Raw genomic sequence first — 20,716 nt, 5'->3', positions numbered from 1 at the left:
CCGTTTTTAATAAGAAATTTTATTGTAAAACAATTTTAAAAAATTTGAATTTTCACAAGTGTCCTATAGCATTACACGCACACTGGATTCCTTGTTACCATTTGCTTCTGTGGAAAGTTTGATTTAAAAAAAAAAATAATAATAATAATAATAATAATTAGAAAGTAGAAACACTGCACACAAAACCAGTTGCAGGACTGGTTTGGAAGCAAATGCACATTGTAACCAACCCAATGTGTCTTGGTTATTGTAGAGTAGTAGGGTGGTCAAACGTAAATTTTAGATTTCAACTAACAAAATGCAAAATAAATAAAATGTTATTTTTACCTAAACATATTCGAAATCAAAATGCCCCAAGTATGTGTTTTAATCATGTCAAATTTGTTTTAATGCACCAAATTCATACTTAGTCTACCAGGCGGCCATCTTGGATTTGAGTTATGTCCCCTACTGACTTTGAGCCTTCATAATTTTAAAAAAATGTAGTATGTATACAAAGAGATCTTCTGAGTTAGATGGTGGTTTTAAATTGAAAGGTTTAAATGTACAAGCAAGCCTCCCAAAAACACAGCTCACTGTGGGCAGACTGGCAGGAAAGCATGGCCCGGACACAGCAGTACTGCAGATATCTGTGTATGTGTCACTTTTAAAAGGCATGGGTTTTGTTTACTATATATCAGAACACAATTATTAAAGTCTTGTTTAAAATGTGATCTATTGGTCTATTAAGGAAACATTATTATCCCTGTGCTACATTTTTTACAATATATTTTTGCCAACCGTGATAGGTTCTAAACATTGTAGACACCTTCAACAGCAAATAGTGTACATTTTACTTCTGCCCTGATTGGTTTAGGTTTTTAAATCTGAAAGGAAAGAAATACATTTTTAAAATCAATCAAGATGATATGACAACCAAAAAGAAAAATACATTGCACATAGTATGTCTTCTTCAATTACTATACTATACTCAAATGTGTATTTTCAACTTTAAATTTCTATTTTTATTCAATGTTTAACAGTTTCAAAATGCTGGAGATTATATTTTCTGAAATGGTAAAGGGAAATCAAACAAAAATTGTCAAAGTATGAGTATTGTGATTATTAATTATGTTTACCAGAACATTTACACAAAATGCAGAAAGATTGTGCACACTGATTAGTAATCAATTCTACAACACGTAGAAAACTGCAAAATTCATGAGCAGCACAGAGCGCTCTGAGCAGAATTCTCTATAGGCAGAAATCGCCCACCGTAAGAGTAGCCAACAGAATGCTCTGTAAAAAACAAAGTGGTTGTGCAGTATATGAAGGATGTATGCTTAACAGTTTCTTTTGGTAGGTTATAATAGTGGGCCAAATAGGTTTTGTAAATTCACCTCATATTGGTATCGGACAAAATTAGAATAAAGGTTTACCAGAAGAATTGAAACACTAAAAATATTAAGTCTGTATCTCAAATAGTTTGAGATATAAGTGTGTGAAAAAATGCACAGAGAGGATTACAAAAACATCTCTGAAGACGGATCAGGTCTGCTAGCTGCTGAGAACCCCATTTCTTTGTAGGAGTTGGGAGATCAGGTTTAAATCACTGCAGTCCCAGGGGAGGTGGAATGAGGGGTCCAGGGACCCTAGAAATCAGGGTTCCCCTCTCCCTGATTGTTTAGCTCGATCAAGGAGTAATTCAGGGGACGCCTGTGGAGAAGAGAACAAATAAATTAGATGTTAAAAATGTTCTCATATCATTCTCAGATGTCCCTTATATTTCCCTTACAAGCAAGTTCAATTCTCTTCTTTGTTACAAGTAATAGGTCCCAACCCAACCCTTGCATTCCTATTTCTTGCTGCAGATAGGACACTGTGGGCTCAGCTAATTAGTGTCAATTGAATAATCTGCCAAGATATTTAGGGAAGACGATAAGATACAATGTTGCTGTTGCTTACTGGTAGCTAATCCCTTCCTGCACTGTAGTCCAGATTGCCTCTAATAGAACATGTGACAGGAAGTGATACTGTACCTGGGAGCAATAGTTTAAACATTTAATCAATAGCAATACAAATGATACAAATCTTGAGCACAACAGAAGCGAGGGTAGTGACAATGGTGCCCGGTTAGCAGTGTTTTAAATAGAGATGGAGTAGAGGTTCTTACCTCCTCCTGTAGCAGTAAGCAGCTACAGCAAATGCCAATCCAACAACCAATAGTGCAGCAAAGACCAGCGCTATCTTCCAGCCAGAGGTCATCTCTGAGGAAAACACACACACACACACACACACACACACGAGATAAAGAAACAAAACATGAAGCAAAACTGACCCGCGTGCGTCACCTGTGCTTTTTATAGTGTTAGGCTTGCTTAGGTTCATCACAGCTCGCATCTCATAGCCTCATAACTTATAATAACTCTTTCAACAGAGCAATAAACAGGTTTAGTAAACTCACTAGTCGTACAGGAAAGGCCATGTTTATACACCTTCAATCTGACCACATAGTAATTGTTGCTAACAAAAAAAAAAAAAACACCTCAATTTTGCACTCACATTAACCACAAGTCTCAGATGTAGTTTTTAAAGAAACATGTAATATCATGTATTTTCATGTTAAACACAGATATCTGGTACTACACCAGGTTAAATCAATTCTCAATGTGCTTGCCTGGTCTTCCAGGAAGTTTAGTGCTTACTGCCTTTGTCATTTCACCCCAGCAATCTTATGGGTCAAAGCATACTGTGGCTGAAAAGATAGGAGTCAATAGAGGAAGCAGCTGACTGGTTATCGACAAGAAAACTTTGAGAGGTTTTCACTGTTAAGACACTAACAGTTCATGTGCCTGTCCTATTGCACTGTATGCCTCCTGTCTCTACAGTACCTGAGCCCTGGGACCTGTAGAACTCTGGGCAGCTCATTCCCACCAGACCCCCCGAGAGCTGCATCAGACTTGTGTTCTTCAACGTCTGGTTTATGTTGTTACGCTGATCCTCAGACAGCGCCAGGATGTGTCCACTTAATCGTATCAGACCCTCATAGCAAGAGAACTGTGCTTCTGTCATAGGAGAAAGAGTATTTAGGAGACTGGTTGGGTACTAGGATGCACGGACATGAAACTGTTGCACTGCTGTGTATTGCAATATATCATAGTATCTCAATAATGAATGACCCTTGGTCGAGGTGGCCTGTGCAAGGCACCCACTCACCGTGCAGGTGGACTGGGGAGAATCCGCAGTGGCAGTGTGACTCCAGGTACAACGCCACCTCACTCCGCATGGCCTCTCTGCTGCCTTCCCTGTGCAGCCACTTCCTGCAGTCTGCCAAGAAACAGCAAGAGAGCCTTCTCAGCAGTGTTACACACACCAGTGGATCCTTTCATTAAAGCACCCTCCCCACCTTCACCTTTCAACTATCAGTGTGAATAGTATATAAGCCAAGTGTTTAACCGCTGTCATTTTAAAACATGCAGGTCAAAGATGTTAGCCTTATATAGTAATCTGTTTCACATTCAATGTCTCTTCAGTCTTTTCTGTACACAGTTAAATGCTGGGACACATGAATACTTGTTGCGGTAATTTATAAAAAGTGATGGAGGGTTTTCTTATGATGGCTTCCAACATTTCCAGTAGTTTAAGCGTTTAAATGTGTTGAATACCATAGTTTAAATGAAAACGGAAACTAACACCCGACAATAGTGCATTTTCAAATCAATGGCGAAAATGACTTGTTCAATTCAGTAGAGCATCTGCAATACCATCATAAGTAAAATTAGCACATTTACACAACCATAGGACGCTGGAAAATAATTCATGGTACAAAACAAGCAAGAAACTATTCAGAACAATTCTTTAATGATGTCATCCTACAATCTACAAAGCTGTTTTACACTGTTACAATGGATGTGTCTTTACATATAAAAATAGGGACCAGCATTTCATATTAAAAACAGCAGTGAATGTCTTTGAAACAATCTCTCTCATATTACTTGCATAAGGCATTAAAGGCTTTACTATTTCAATCAATATCATAAAAAGTAGAACACCATGACCTACATTCAAAACAGAAAATATAGGTGCTAAATACATACATACATAAATATAGCCCCAAGATAACTTTGGCTGAAGGTTGGATAAGTGGTTCACTTGATACAGTGCCTATAGTAAGTATTCACCCCCCCTTGGACGTTTTCACAGTTTGTTGTGTTACAACCTGAAATCTTGATGCATTTAAATGGGATTTGTTTTTCTTTGATTTACACAACCTACTCAACACTTTGAAGAATTTTTATTGTGAAACAGTTAATGAAAAATAAAAAAAACTGAAATGTCTTGGTTAGATATGTTTTCATCCCCCTGAGTCAATACTTGGTAGAATCACCTTTGGCAGCAATTACAGCTGTGAGTCTTTTGGGGTAAGTCTCTACCAGGTTTGCACATCTGGATCGTGGAATATTCGCCCATTCTTCTTGGCAAAATTGTTCAAGCTCTGTCAAGTTGGATGGGGATCGTTGGTGGACAGCAATCTTCAAGTCTTGCCACATATTCTCAATCGGATTCAAGTCCGGGCTTTGACTGGGCCACTCCAGTGTTGCTTTGGCTGTTTGCTTGGGGTCATTGTCCTGCTGAAAGGTGAATCTCTGTCCCAGTCTTAGGTCTTTTGCAGACTGAAGCAGGTTTTCCACAAGGATTTGCCTGTATTTAGCTCCATCCATTTTAACCTCTACCCCCGACAAGCTTCCCAGTCCCTGCCGATGAAAAGCATCCCTATAGCATGATGCTGCCACCACCATGCTTCACAGTAGGGATGGTGTTACCTGGGTGATATGCTGTGTTGGGTTTGCGCCAGACATAACACTTTGCATTTAGGCCAAATAGTTCAATTTTTGTTTCATAAGACCACAGAATCTTCTGCCACATCTTTTCAGAGTCTCCCACATGCCTTTTTGCAAATTCCAAGCAGGATTTTACATAGGCTTTTTTCAGAAATGGCTTCCTTCTTGCCACTCTTCCATACAGACCAGATTTGTGGAGTATCTGAGCTATTGTTGACACATGGACAGTTTCTTCCATCTCAGCCATGGAACACTGTAGGTCTTTCAGAGTTGTCATTGGCCTCTTGCTGGCTTCTCAGACCAATGCCCTTCTTACCCGGCTGCTCAGTTTGGGACAACGGCCTGCTCTAAGCAGATTCTGGGTGGTGCCGAATACCTTCCACTTCTTAATGATCGACTTGACTGTGCTCCAAGGGATATTCAACGCCTTTGAAATCTTTTTATACCCCTCCCCTGATCTGTGCCTTTCCACAACTTTATCCCAGAGTTGTTTTGAAAGCTTGTTGGTCTTCATGGTAGTATCTTTGCTTTGAATGCACTACCCAACTGTGGGAACTTACAGAGACAGGTGTATTTAATCTGAAATCATGTGAACTACTTTTATTGCACACAGATGGACTCCATTTAACTTACTGTGTGAATTCTGAAGGCAATTGGTTGCACCTGAGCTTATTTAGAAGTATCATAGCAAAGGGGATGAATACTTATCTAATGAAGACTTTTCAGGTTTTTATTTTTAATTGATTTGTTTTTTCACCCCCCCATTTTTTCACACATTGAAAATGTTGAGTAGGTTGTGTAAATCAAAGGAAAAAAATCCTATTTAAATGCATCAAGATTTCAGGTTGTAACACAACAACCTGTGAAAATGTCCAAGGGGGGGTGAATACTTACTATAGGCACTGTATAGGTAACACATTTTAGTGCATGGATGTACAGTAGTGTGCACATTTATTAGACCAGAAAAGAAACACAAAGCCACACATGGTAAAATGCATGATACTTTTTTTTTTTAATAAATGTAGTCGTTGCCAATTATTTTTATTATTTTCACCCCAATTTGGAAATGGACAATTATTTTTAGGCTCAGCTAACTGCTACCACCCCTGCGCTAACTCGGGAGGGCGAAGACGAACACACGCTGTCCTCCGAAGCGTGTGCCGTCAGCCGACCGCTTTTTTTCACACTGCGGACTCACCATGCAGCCACCCAAGAGCTACAGCGTCGGAGGACAACGCAGCTCTCGGGCAGCTTACAGGCAAGCCCGCAGGCGCCTGGCCAGACGACAGGGATCGCTGGTGCGCTGTGAGCCGAGGACACCCTGGCTGACCACCGGCCAATTGAGCGCCGCCCCCTGGAAGCTCCTGTCCTCGGTCAGCAAAGGAATAGCCTGGACTCGAACTCGCGACGTCCAGACTATAGAGCGCATCTTGCACTCCACGTGGAGCGCCTTTACTGGATGCGCCACTCGGGAGCCCCTAAAATGCATGATACTTTTTTAAAAGCTGTTTAAGATGCATTATTAAAGCATAAAGTGGTCTAACATTTTCACACATATTTTTCTATATCCCCGATTACTGACCAAAAAAATTAATTCTCACATTTTAATGCCGGATATAAATGACAAATCGTGTGCCCTAATAAATTTGCACACTACTGTACATATTGGCTTCACCAGGGATAATTATTCACAAGGTTGAAGGACTGTAATAACAAACCAAGTGAACCAGACAAATCAGAGGAGAGGGTTACCTGTCTCAGCGTTGCCCCGCTTGCTCTCCTGCTTGCTCACACACAGGTCCAGCTCAAGGGGGAAGGTTTGGGAGGGACACAGACTGTCATTCTGGGGGGTGGGCTTTGAAGGGGTCCAAGCCTGGGGGGTCCTCAACTCACAGCAGGAGCAACGACTGAGAGAGACCAACCCCAACTCTGGCCTGAAAACCAGACAGACAAAGCGAGAGGAAGAGAAAGTTTCAGATGATTGCAGCCATGTGTTACCATCTCTGAAACACTTGAGAGATCAACACGTAACAATGACCAAGTTATGAATGTCTTTCATGACACAGATCTAATCTTAAATGTAGAATTTGGGCCTGATTTAAGTTAAGTTACGTTGAGTAAATATGTATTAATAAAGCACTGCACTAAAAAATAATCATATCTATTTACATCAACATAAAGTAATAACCAATTATTTAAAAACCATGGCCTTACCTATTTTACCTCTCATTAGCATTAATATACACTGTATAATATTTAAAATAAACTGCTTTAGATATTCCATACCTTTTCCTGAAAAGATAAAAGCCCAAGGAAAAAAAAAAAAAAAAAGACTCCTTGGAGAGCTTTAGCAGACAACACAACTACCCATTGTAATCCAAGCAGAACCCCAACTGGAGTAACCACAACATAGCACAGCCAAACTGCCATCGAAATACTGTCCAGATGGGATGGCATGGAAGGAATGAAGGCTTACCTGAACTCGGGAGTGTAGAGCTGGCTGCTGGGGGTGAGAGTCTGCAGCAGCTCCTGGTCATCACTGAATACCACAGCATCAACAAGACTGAGGTTCGATGCGGTCATCCCTACGGGAAATGAGCTGGGAAAGCCGTGGTACAGTGCCACTGCACCCCTCTGTGGTATAGGAGTACCATTGGATACCACGGGCAGGCGCTGGTCTGGAGAGGAGGCACATTGACTATTACAGTTAGTAACAGGCATGACGAACTATGCAAGTATTTCTACATTGAATGCTACAAACAAAAAGGTATATATACATTGGTGAAATATGGAAGATTTTCAAATGATTGATTTGCATTAATCTCAGAGCAACTTGGTATAGGCAGGTATTATCAGTTATCTTAATTATTCTAATTCTTGTTTAGGTTGACTGTGTCCTTTTTACATTAAACATCTCATTAATACAAGACACTTTTGACTCTGGCTATATACACCATTCATCAAGTATCAACATTAAACCTTTACATATGGGTCATTCCATGTCAAATCAAGCAGTATTGAAATATGTCACAGTGATACTGGTTAATAACTATCACTCTAGTTGCAGCAATCTAAGCAAGTTTAGTTATTTAGGATTAAACTGAAAGTTGTCTCTGGGTTCAATTTTTCCTATCATGAGCGGAGGCTACGAAGCTTCCATAGAATTCAAGTTGATTTGACAAATCTGAAATGACCCATGTGGATGGCCCCCAAGTGTGGGAGTGTATATGAAAGCTCCTCACTAGTGGAGACACTGGTCCCGATCAGGTAGAAGCCCAGGCTGTTGCTCTCCCCGGTCAGCGGTATGGAGATGGAGGCACGGACGGGCCCCTGTTCAAACACCACCAGCACATAGCCCACCATGCTGGACTGGGGGGGGGCTCGCAGCTCCACAAAGGCCTGCTGGTTTGTAGCGTTGGTCCAGTTAGCACCGGCCACCTCGAAGATGACAAACCCGTCGAGCTTGGGTTCCAGGGTGGGCTGGGGGTGAAGGGTGGGTTCCAGAGCACAGGCGTTCTCCTTCATAGGGGTCAGCAGGGTAACCTATAGCAAGAGTTCAGGGTTGAGGCTATAAACGTGCTTCATTGGAGGTCAATGTACTTTTATACTCTATGAAACTAAGTCAAGTATCTTTCTTTTAGTTTTACCTCTATCGTGGAGAAGTACAGTGAAACTGCAGGTAATTCAATTTCCTCCTACATGTCAGTTCAGCCCCAGAAAAAAAATTCAAAATGCAATCTTTCCCGAGCCTTAAAGAGAGCCTGATCTCACCTGGAAAGCGGCAAGCAGGCGAGGCTTGAGGCTCCCGCAGCGGCTCAGCGACTCGTCCACAGAGCTGAAGGAGGGGTCCTCCAAGAGGTGGGGCTGCCCAGGGGTCAGCACCTCTCCCAGGGCCTTCGCCCCCTTGTCAGAGCCCCTTGAGCGGTACACCACGGCATCCAGTAGCCCCTCCGTGGGGATTGAATCCCCTTGCGAGAAGGGGGGCCCCTGGGGGCTGCGGTACAGGGCCACAGCGTCTGGGCCGTTCTGCACTGTGTTTGGGGGCAGCACGATGGAGGGCCGGGGGGTCACTCCGGAGCTTCCCAGCAGGAAGAAGCCTTGCGGGTCAGTGCTGTGGCCAGTGAGGTCCATCTGCTGGTAGGGCTTGTTGTTGAAGCCATTAAAGAGGAGCAGCCAGACCCCGTCCAGACTGGCTTGTTGGCCCGAGGTATGTCGAATCTCAATGAACTCATAGTCCTCCTGTGCGCCAGGGCTGTCTGCATTCACCTCACTCAGCAGGAACTCACCCTGACCAGAGGGGCCAACAGCAGGGATGACGGTGCCGCCCTGAGCCACTGGGAGGGAATCCAAGACAGTGCAGTCATTTAGTGAAGGTCTTACTCAAAACCACTTTGCACAGTACTAATTTAGTGAGGGTCTTATTCAAATTCACTTTCCACAGTACTAATTTTGCACCGTTGTTATCTTAGGGAAACTGCAAATGTTAAAGAACTTGCAAGAAACAACTACAGTACACATAGATGCTCTTCATCTAACCTTCTGAGTTATTTATTTGAAGCTTTGTAAATTCAAAGTTTAGTTCTCTTCTTTAGGTCAACAACCTGTGTACAAACTGCCCTAACAAAAAAAACAAACATGTAGACAAAACATCCATCATGGTGACTGCAAAGCAATGGCTGGTGTATATAGGAACCAGTGAAGTATAATCACGGGTTGTTTCAAAAGTACATGAGGGTGAGTCAGGGTTAATAGTCTTGATGACGTACCCACAGTGTGAGGACACAGCCCCAACCCAAGACACTCATTAGTCTGCCCTGGGGTGGGACGACCCCCTAGGAAGACCCCGGGGTCCCGGCTCCATTTGGCCGCCCCACAGCGGCTCAGAGATACACCCCCTTCCTGAAACCTGTCAGGGAGAGATTATATCTAAATATTCAAATTCTCATCAGAAAGCATGGCTCAGCAGCAACCTTTACTAACTTTAACCCCCCCCTGTATAAAATCACCAGGTCAAACACACAAATATTTTGGCTAATGCTTTTATCAGTGCGGTGTCTGTGAATTGTAATGGCACCTGCTGCTGAGAAGGAAAGGCTCTCTGCCGGGGATCAGGGTCTGTGTGAGATTGGGGTTCAGCTCCCCACCTCCCGTGTAAACGAGGGCGTCGATTGGCTGGTCCTGGCTAAGGGGGCTCCCTGTAGGATAATCAGCCACCCCCCCGGAGTACAGCACCACTGCGCCCACCAACGCCCCCGGCTGCTGGAGGAGAGAAGCACCCTCAGGGGGCAGCACCTGGGAGACTGCAGAGAGAAAAAAAAGTCACAATTTATTTTAATGTACTAGGATATGTCAGTGATGATCTGATTACTATCCACACAGCAGATTCTATCGCATCTGAATAGTAGCCTATCGTCCGGTAGTGTTTTTAGTGTCCTATGGGTGTACTTGTTTCTACAGCACTGCTTAATACTGTATAGTATGGTATAGTACAGTATAGAAAACTCCTGTACTGGGTATCAGAGACAGCAAATACAATAAGGTACAGTAGAAGGGCCCTACCTGATACATTTCCCCTGTCTGATGAGATAAGGAAGAGGCCCTTTCTAGTAGAATCCTGTATCTGGATGTCCATGCTGAAGCTTACAGTTGCCGTCACACCGTCTAGAAGCACCAGAGCAAGGGGGGTGGAGTTTGGAGCGTGCTGGGGCATACTGAGCTCCAGGAAGACCCCTTCCCCCAGACGGAGCTCACTGATCTGGACAGGGGAATTTATACTCGGACTGGTGCAGGGATTTGTGCTGCCAGGGGAGGGAGTGCCAGCCTGGAATGTCCAGTTAGACCCGGAGAGCCAGCAGCGCTCGATGGACTCATCTCCTAGCTGGAAAGACTCATCTTCTAGAAAGCTTGGCTTCCCAGGCGTTAAGACCTCCTCCAGGACTCCGGAACTGTCTGAACGTCGAGATTTGTACACAATGGCGTCTACTAGGCCTGTTGCAGTTACTTTCATGCCTATGCTGTAACCATTCTCGCCGTGGTACACAGCAATGCCATCCAGCCCATTCTGGATACTATTGGCTTGCAGGATGATAGCTGGACGAGGGGATACTGAGGCAGAGCCCACCAGAAAGTAGCCACTGTCCTCAGTCACGTAACCCGTCAGGTTTAACACCTTGTAGGCCATGTTGCCATTGCCGTTGTAGAAGACCAGGCTGTACCCTTCCAGGCTGGCCCTCTGCCCACTGCTGTGGTACAGCTCCACAAACTCTGTGGTGTCCAGCCCAGGGTTGTCAGCGTTCACCTCGCTAATCAGGAGGCAGCCCTCACCCAGGCTAAGCACCAGCCCCACGCCAGCCAGGGCCCACAGGCAGGAATACAGGAGCAGGCAGGGTCTCATTGTCATGGACTGTTCTGGGAGCTTTGATTGTTGTGTTATGTCAACAATTCCAGGGCTGACCACAAATCCACAGGTCAGATAGGAAATTATTCTGGAGAAAAATATATTAAAATGAATAAAATGATTAGTTTGATGGATTTAATTACTTCCCAAGTTTTCAAGTGGTTTGCACTATCCCACCAATGTTCTGACCCTGAATGTGATTTGACGGTGGACAGGTAGGGGTATCCTGGCTTTGCTTTTTGTATCCCACGCTCTGCGGCAGGGTAAATAGATTTTGCACTTACAATGTCTTTCTGCTGGAAGATTTCATTCATACAGATGATATTCATACAGATAATAGTCATGCCCAAAAAAGATTTATGCTGCATCTCGCTGGTTCTCCGTGTCTCTAAGGATTGTTTTCTAGCTACCGCATATAATTGTGTTTCTCTAAACACGTGACCATACTGACACTGGAAGTCAGCCAGTTCTCTTAAGACTTAGCAGAACAGTTTTAAAACATCAGTACGTTGACATTGCTGATGTTGCTATGTTCAAACCGTCCATTTTTTTTCAAGTTCTTGAAAGTGCTTGGAGAAACACAATAATTCCTGCTGTGAAAACAGATGAGCATTTTATCTTCTAAAAACAGTAGTAAAGTCAGAACAATAAAGAGAAGCAACCCGAAATTAGTCATTTGTAACAGTTACACTAGGTTTTAAATGTGTGTCTGTCCATTTAAAGTGTGAAGTAGTGGTTAGGGCTATGGAGGGTTGTGGGTTCAATCCCTGGTAGGGGACACTGCTGCTGTACCCTTGAGAAAGGTACTTTACCTAGATTGCTCCAGTAAAAACCCAACTGTATAAATGGGTAATTGTATGTAATAAATAATGTGATATCTTGTAACAATTGTAAGTCGCCCTGGATAAGGACGTCTGCTAAGAAATAAATAATAATAATAATAATAATAATAATAATAATTTAAATTACAGGTTTGAATTACTGCACGTTTGCATTTCGACAGTTAAGGTTCCCATTTATTATGACCTTTATGTAAGGTAGTGGGGCAGGAAGTGAGAAACATCACTGAGACTTGCAAGCAATCCCTTTTGCTATGTACTCCTCCTAATACTTTGTGCTCTACCAATAAAGCTGTTTGAATCAACTTATTGTGTCTCCAATAGGGATGTGCTTTTGGTACATTTTTATGAACGTTTAAGTGCTATGCAGGTGTCAGTGTTTTAAATGTTTAAACCACATCTACATACACACACACACAAATGTCTCTTTGTATTTGTACGCCTCATTTCTTTGTTTAGAGATGCCATTTTCTTAAAAATATATATAACAAAACGTCAGAAAAAACACTTGTCATTAACTTTCTTACCCCCGTGGACTGGATACCATACCATGCCTACTAGAGCATGAACACAGAGTGTACCAATGAAGCGCCAGATCGACCAAGAATAAAACCCGCCCCAGTGTCAATCTTTCTGTTGCACCAACTAGAAAAACTACTGGGAGGCAATTGCCAAACCCATTTCTTTTTATTTAGTTTATACATTTAAAACATTAAAAATTCCCATCCCAAGTATCAACAAAACACAAACCTTACATAATCTTCCCAAAGCCAAAGGAATTGGTTACCAGAAGCCGCTTCAGAAGAACCGCTACCCGCTGTTTCTGCTGGGATTGTTGGGTAAGATTAGCAGCGGTTGTTTGGTAATGGAACATAAAATATCACAGAGCGGTCTGAACATCTTGTACTGCAAGTCAGGGCAGTTTAAAATATGTACAGTCCATGTAAATTATCAAGGAGGAACGTTGTTACTGCCTTCTAGTTATCGAGAATAATAATTTTAAACGTTTTAAACGATAATAACTGCATTTGCATGGTGGCAGATATTGGCACATGATTGATGAATCAATGTGATGCATCTTTACTATAGGCTTGTCTACTGTTTTGACAAATCGCACCCTGTTCTGACCAGAAGACTACACTGCCTCCCTCCCAGTCCCTCATCTATAACCACTAGATCACATTGCCTCCACCCCAGTCCCTCCTCAGCTCTAACCACTAGACCACACTGCCTTCCTCCCAGTCCCTCATCTATAATCACTAGACCACACTGCCTCCCTCCCAGTCCCTCATCTATAACCACTATACCACACTGCCTCCCTCCCAGTCCCTTCTCAGCTTTAACCACTAGACCACACTGCCTCCCTCCAAGTACCTCAGCTCTAACCACTAGACCACACTGCCTCTCTTCTGGTCCCTCAGCTCTAACCACTAGACCACACTGCATCCCTCCCAGTCCCTTCTCAGCTCTAACCACTAGACCACACTGCATCCCTCCCAGTCCCTTCTCAGCTCTAACCACTAGACCACACTGCATCCCTCCCAGTCCCTTCTCAGCTCTAACCAGTAGACCACACTGCCACCCTCCAAGTACCTCAGATCTCTACACTAGAAGATTCAATGGAAGTACTTTCATAAAGATCAGGACAGGCTTGTTTTGCTGAGAATATGTGAGATACAGCAAGGTAGGGGGAGAAAGAGTGTGTAATGTCCAATGGTGAACTTCAGGAAGTCATGACTCACTATGAGATGTCAGTGGGCAGCTATACACCCATCCCCTGTGACAGGAATACTGTGGAGGCAACTGCACAAACGCACACCACACTTACGTTTTTTCATAAATCTGGAGAACTGCTTGCGCAATTCAAACTTGCTAAGAACTTCCTTTAAAGCCCGCCGCACACAGCCCGACTCAAGCCATCCCTTTTCATCTCATCTCAACTGGCCGTACCGAGTTTGGATGAATCATATCAGTGTGCGTGCACTTAACACCAAGATTATGCAGATTTCAGTCGGGATGTCTTCAGATTTGAAGATTGAACATGTTGAATCTTTTTCAGACGCAGTTTCGTTCAGATGTGATCAGTCTGTCTGTGTGCAGCGGTTGCCGACCAAGACTGACTGAGACTGATTAGTCATAAGGGTGTCAACCAATGGTGAAGTAGGTTTAAGTGACGTAGCTTGTCATGTAACTTGTCATACAAGACGGTGGAATATTGACAGCTTTAGTTCAACAGGTAAAAATACATTAGTCTTGAATTGCTCCGAGTGTCCAGAATTTTAAAAAATACCAGATATGTGCACATTTGAATTGTTTTTTAGGCGTTTACTAATCAAAAGTAAATTATCAATTTACCTTTTTATTATCAATCTACTGGCAGCGTATATTTTCTTACTGCGCAAAACAGAAGTAACCGGTGTGTCGATCTCCAACAGGTCACAAATCACAAGCCCCTAGATCCACACGCTGAGAAAAAAACACCAGTCAAATAAAAAAAAATCAACAGTTTGGATTTTATTTACCACAGGCTAAAGTGTAGTAGACAAACTATACAAAAAGTCAAACACTGCCTGAAACGTTTGCACGGTGTAAATGGTCAATAGCTAAATTAATAGGCTAAGCGCTTCTTTTGGTTGCCTCGCGGCGCTGTCTCCACCGTCTAATCAGCATACGATGCCATGCATAATATGAGGGTCGCTATGTTGGGCTAAGTTAATACAAAAATGTGTGCAGGGCAGTATTAATTACATTTGCATACATAGAAATCACCAGTATCTAGTTGTGGTCAGTAATTCAGTCTTAGCAGAGTGCGACACCCAGTCGTAAAAAACTGAACTGTAACGTCAAACCAAAACTGAGCAAAACTGATCGCAGAATCTGTGCATACTCAGATGAGATGAGTTGGGCTGTGTGCAGCAGGCTTAACATGTTAATATGGGAGTCTCTGGAAGCTCTCCATGTCAAATTTACATTTTTATAAAGCCACAGCTGTCTACATATTCATCACACACAAAATTAAGTACATTCTTAGTTGAGGCCATGGCTCATGATTAACTTCCGGCTTATTATAACTAGCACTGCAGCAGGGATAGGATATGGTTTGCTCATAGGCAAGTATCGACATAAAGGATGTCTTGAGGTCCTTTGAACTTGGGCTAAACTGAGTGCCAGACAAACTACATATACAATGCAACCCTTTTTATCTGCGAGATGGATAAAGCTGGTTCTGTATTTCAGAACTTGTAAGGGTTAGATACTTGCACTAGTCCTGCCCACAGCTTGTGTCTTCAAGAACTCCTGTTTAGATATTAAAATAACCAGGCAGAATGTTACACAATCAGGCTCTGCTAAGCCTGCTCTAAACTGACTGAGCACAGCATGAATACGCCCCCACCCTTCCCCTCCCCCAGTCTGTAAGTTCACGAGTGGTTCAACCAACTGTAATGGAGGAACAGAGACCCAACTCACCATTATCCCATCCCACTTTCTTCTAATTCAGGAAAGGAAAACTAACAGCTCTGGATAATAGACTTGCTTCTGCATTAGTTCATTTGAAACACATTGTGCCTTGTGAAACAAACAAACAAAGATAACACTAACCCTGCATTCAGAATACAGTGCAGCTGTTGATCTGAGTACCTGTTCAATGCGTGCTATCCAGTAGAAACATGTTTATTAGATGAATCGCATTCTTTTTACTTCCCCACAGAGGAGGCCAGCCTGCCCAGTGTCTCCTGTGTACCGTCATGTAATGATGCTTGTGCTGAGCACGCGCAAGTCATGGGATAGCTAGTGCCTCATACAACATCCCGCCCAACTGCAGAACTTTTGTAAGTCAATAGTGAAATACAGTATTAAATACCTGACAGTGCTATTGAAAACTGTTAAAGCGAAATGGAATGTGGTAGATCAGCTGTTAGAGAATCCATTTAGAACACTGGAGTACACAGAGAAGGACATTCTGGAAAGAGGTTATTTCAATGTAATTAGTATGACAGAGTAGATTGGCTTACTGGCAGTGCTGTTACAAATCGCCTGTATTGTTGGCCGTGTTTATTTTTTAATATCTCTTCATCTACACATACATGGATAAAGTACAGATATACTCATTTTAAAAACTTGGACCGTGCGGTGAAACGGCACGCCAAATCAAAGGATCACATCAATTCTGAGGTGAAACTGAAGCTATTGGGGCAAAAATGTTTCCATTTTGGATAATATAATACTTCAGGTTCGCAATCGGTTTGCATGCATGGAGGAAACACGATTTCTTAACCTACTAAATTCTGAACATTTGGCTACGATGAATAGGGAATTCTTTGACATGGATCATTTAAAAACACTTTACTCGGACAGGGCGCTGCAAGACGAGAGTGGCAATACTGCAGATCTGCTGCGGGACTACAAAGATCAGTCTTGACAAAGCTATGCACCAGCTTTACAAGCTCATTCCTTTAGTAAAGAGGTGCAACTTCAGCAGGTGTGGAAAGGAGCTTCTCCTGTCTCAAGAGCAAAAACACAACACAATGGGACAAGTCATTTTTACATACATGATAATTTTGAAACATGCACTAAACTTGCTCTCTTTGCAAGATTGTATATGGATTGTGACTTTGCTATTTGCGTGATCTTTCTATTGTTAACTATTTTGATACCTTAATTGTGTTTACAAGTATGGAAGCCCATTTACGCCAGTATATTAATTACAATGCGTTTGTGTGTTCAGTTTATGGTTTTCTGTGGTTTGTGTGACTTAAGTTTGGGCATTGCTGTCATGGTCTACCACCAGATGTCATATCTTTATTTAAAAATGTTTTTGATGTTTTGTATCGCTGGTTTTTCACTGCTTCTATTGTATTTTCGTTATATTTGTAATTTTAAAAAAAATGTGTAAAACAAATCTTAAGAAAACAAGTCTATTAAGTGTTAAAGTTCCGTAATTACCAGCCGCCACTGGTGCTGTCGTTTATAATGAATTTTATTTATCATCAGTCAGCTTGTAATTTTAACTGATTGCAACACTACATCTGTATGTTAGTTTATTGCAAAATAAGAAAACTCCCCGCCACGCCGCTGAATTAGCTAATTGTTTTATTTGGTACAAACCAAAAATGCAGAAGGAAACGAGGCACTTGATCTTGTGAGTAAGTCGTGGTCACAGGCACAGCAGATGCATTAGTAATGTGACAAATTGAACTCTAAAAAAATTCACTAAATGACATTCTAAACCAAGTGCTATCACAGCCCTCACTCAGTTGAATTTATGTAAAGTGAGTGGCGTGGTCCGTGGTCCGTGGTCCGTGCTCCACAAACCGCGTACACTTAACTAGCACTCAAAAATACAAAATTCTACCAGATTTCTCGTCCTTGACCTTATTATATTAATATAAAGAAAAATACAAAATCTCAAAACATTCTAAACTATATGTCTGTTCGGGCCTGGATTTTCAGCCCGATCCGACCACACTCAATCCGAAACCGACCAAAGCACATCTTTTTTTGGACCCGACTCAATTCCGAGATGTAAAATTCTTAAAACTGCGATGCGTGAGATTATCTAAATACTAAATGAGTGTCGTCATAGTAGTTAATATAAACTGCCCACACCCTAATAAACGTGATTGTCAGTAAGTGAAGCACACACAACCAACCAATAAATAAACAAACTAGTAAGGTTTTAACATCGTGTAGCCAACTGCACTTATCATCCTTTCAGCGTCTTTAATTTACCAAACTAAAAAGCAACATATCACATAAACACAATAATGTCTATCTCTCGCATCGGACAAATGAAGAGAAACGTACCTAGTAAGTACACACCAATATGGTTAATCAAAAAGTCCATGTACTACTATAACTTGTCTAGAGGCAACAGGCATTGTATTATTTTAATTTCAAATTGTATTGCAAACATGTTACCGTCTCCTCGAGTTTTAAGATAGCGAGAACAACTGTGTTGTAGGGATTTTATGTTTTGATGTATTAAAACAATGAATATAATTTTATTTATGTATTTATTATTTAAAAGTCCACTAGATACCGCTTAACTTTGCAACGGTGTATTACCCACCTAACTTTTCTTTGTGCTCGTTACTGTCAACAACACGCAGTCTTAATTAAATTAAAAAACGCAATTGCTATCCTTCTCCTCACTCTCTCCTGAGATCAGTAGGCGGGCACGGCATGTCTTAAAACGCATTTGATTGGCTATTGCTAGGTAGCGCATTGCTTCTCTAACCAATAGGATTTCAGTGCCGTACAAACTGATATAGTTAGAGCCGGTGATTGACACCTCCGCAGCAGCGTACTTTCTCAGTGTCCTGAAGCTAGGTGAGTGCTGTGCGCTTGCAACTAAGGCACGTTTTTGTGTAAAATCTGATAACAGTTGGTAACACTACATAACCCGACCGGTGTTTATATGAAAACTACACACGACCCGAAAAAATACAGCTGTTGTATACTATACATAGCCTACAGCTACGGCTCTCGTATTTTTAAGCACCCAAACAAAAAACAACTCTAGAAAAAAAAAAAAAAAAAAAAATCAACTATGTTAAACGGATAACTTTGGCAAATAATATTTTAAAACATTTTTTCCCCTTCAACAGAACTAACTGAAATACACGTCATGTTACTCAATCGTTCACCTTACACCATGTATTTGTTCATGCGCAACTTCAGTCCGTGCCACGTCATTTGCGATTTACCCCAAACTCCTAAACGTAACCCCCTAAATCCCCCCAACCTAATATCACCATTATTTCAACACCGTTTGTTTCCCTGCCTCTGGTGGCTACTAGGACTACATCCGATGTTCACCGCCTGAACTGAAAAGTAATACGTACTAATACTTTAACATATATTTCATAGTTAAATTAATCATTTGTGTATTTGTCTTTTTTTTTTTTTTTTTTAAATTACCAATTAAACTTAACGACAATTTGTTTTTGACGCCAAACATGAAGAGAATTTGAATCTGGGAGATTCTGACATCAGAAACAACATAATCTTCAAACTTATTTAATTTGCTATATAATAATAAAATAATATAATATAGTAAATACCTACAGAAATCAATACATTAAGATATGCATGTAGTTATTTTTTACTGAAAGCAATACTTATAAGCCTCTCAGGGCGTCACATTTATCCAACTTTAAAGTTTACTTTTTGCAAAAAAGTTTATACAAACAATTTAAATAAGATACATTGCATGCATTTTATTAGTTAAAATTTCAGAATTACCGTATGCTATATACACAATCATATTTCGTTTTTTTCAGAATATTGAACGAGCACAAACACCAGAATACCGTTATTACCACAAAACAGTACAGTACTGTTTTAATTGCTAAGACACACGAAATCTTTTTGATATTGTATATTTTGCTGATTCAGTTTCAATAATAATTAGATACTTAATGCACTTACTGTATATTTAAATCCTCCCCTGAAGTTCCAGTAAAGTCGGCGCGTTTCAATCTGACCGGGAAGAGGTGAGTTTAGACTTGTTTTACATAACTGCTGGAATCATCTAACACATTGTCTTTTCCACACGCCTACAAAGCACGCTTCCTGCCAATACATTTGAAATAGGCGTGATGCTGCACAACAGTGTATCGGTTGAATTGTACAAAGCAGAAGGAGACAATGTAGAGTCATCATCACTTTTGCCTTAGTTAGGAGCATCTCATAACGAAAGTGTAGGCACAGTAGTTTGGGGATTAGTCTTTGCGTGGAATGCAGTTGATTAGAACCAGCTGCGCTATCCCGGACATCAGCACTCACCCCCCGCCCTCCGTCCCTGCTGTGCTTGGGAGGTGATAGCCCACACTAGTAACAGGTTTTTTTCCTTTCACTTCCTAGTGAAGACCAACTGTGCAAGGCCAGGAATTCCGTTGTTGCAGTGCTCACTGTACTTATTTGTATTCACTTTTGGGTGCTTTTCAGTGTTTTTTTAGTTACTTTATGAATTTTCTATTTTAGTTATAGTTATTACAGTTAACTAAATATAATTTTAGTTATTGTTACAGCTAACAGAGTGGTGATGGCCTTGAAATCTGTCCAGGTAAAAATAACTTGGGTAATGCCAGGCCCTACACCTCTTCACAGTACACTCCTAGGATAGCCAACCACAAACATGTATTAATCATTGATTACTGTTTATTAGCCAAGTCTTGCTGTACAGCCCTCCGCACACTTCAATACTAGTCAAATAGATACAAGTAGTAAAAAGCAGGCTGTTTATTTCAGCTTGATTTTTTTTTACTTAATTTACAAAAGCTATATTTAGTTTTTTACATTAAACTAACTTGAGAAAAAATAATTAAACCATTTATTTTGCAGTTTAAGTAGAACATCAATGCCTGATGAAAACAAGGCATTAGAAGGGTTAAATATATAAGCAACTTGCCTGAATCAATGGTTAAAAAAAAAAAAAAAAACGTGAATAAAAATAAAACATTTGCCTTTTTCTGTGCAATACAAAATATCCCTGACTCACAGGCTTTCCAAGAGACCTGGAGAAAACATACTGTAGGGCCGTATTTATAAAGCATTGAACTTTTTTCCTTATTGGAAAACAACACAAAGAAGTTGCAGTGTCAGAGAAATCTTTCATGTGCTAATTTAACAGTCCCTATAGGCAGTTCAAATGCTTA

At 41.3% G+C, this 20,716-nt stretch overlaps 1 protein-coding gene across 3 annotated transcripts; it reads right to left on the bottom strand.

Moving 5' to 3' along the window:
- On the bottom strand, nucleotides 1-19,855 carry si:ch211-183d21.1 (uncharacterized). Of its 3 annotated transcripts, none has more exons than XM_034052995.3 (12): nucleotides 19,488-19,855; nucleotides 10,380-11,305; nucleotides 9,895-10,120; nucleotides 9,587-9,726; nucleotides 8,592-9,154; nucleotides 8,063-8,363; nucleotides 7,297-7,498; nucleotides 6,573-6,754; nucleotides 3,196-3,306; nucleotides 2,871-3,044; nucleotides 2,153-2,246; nucleotides 1-1,695 (listed from the first exon to the last, which is right to left on the bottom strand). In XM_034052995.3, exons 2-12 carry the CDS (start codon nucleotides 11,218-11,220, stop codon nucleotides 1,632-1,634), a joined length of 2,898 nt encoding a protein of 965 aa, XP_033908886.2. In that variant the 5' UTR covers nucleotides 11,221-11,305; nucleotides 19,488-19,855; the 3' UTR covers nucleotides 1-1,631. The 3 variants fall into 3 exon arrangements, with proteins under 3 accessions (XP_033908886.2, XP_033908887.2, XP_058851958.1); XM_034052996.3 differs by lacking the exon at nucleotides 19,488-19,855 and adding an exon at nucleotides 15,696-17,316; XM_058995975.1 differs by lacking the exon at nucleotides 19,488-19,855 and adding an exon at nucleotides 12,807-15,413.
- Nucleotides 19,856-20,716: the final 861 nt, after the last annotated feature.

The sequence above is a fragment of the Acipenser ruthenus genome, chromosome 22, assembly GCF_902713425.1.
Source record: "Acipenser ruthenus chromosome 22, fAciRut3.2 maternal haplotype, whole genome shotgun sequence".
Classification (NCBI taxonomy): Eukaryota; Metazoa; Chordata; class Actinopteri; order Acipenseriformes; family Acipenseridae; genus Acipenser; species Acipenser ruthenus.
The sequence above is the reverse complement of the archived record's forward strand: the minus strand, read 5'-3'. Positions and strand labels throughout refer to the sequence as shown.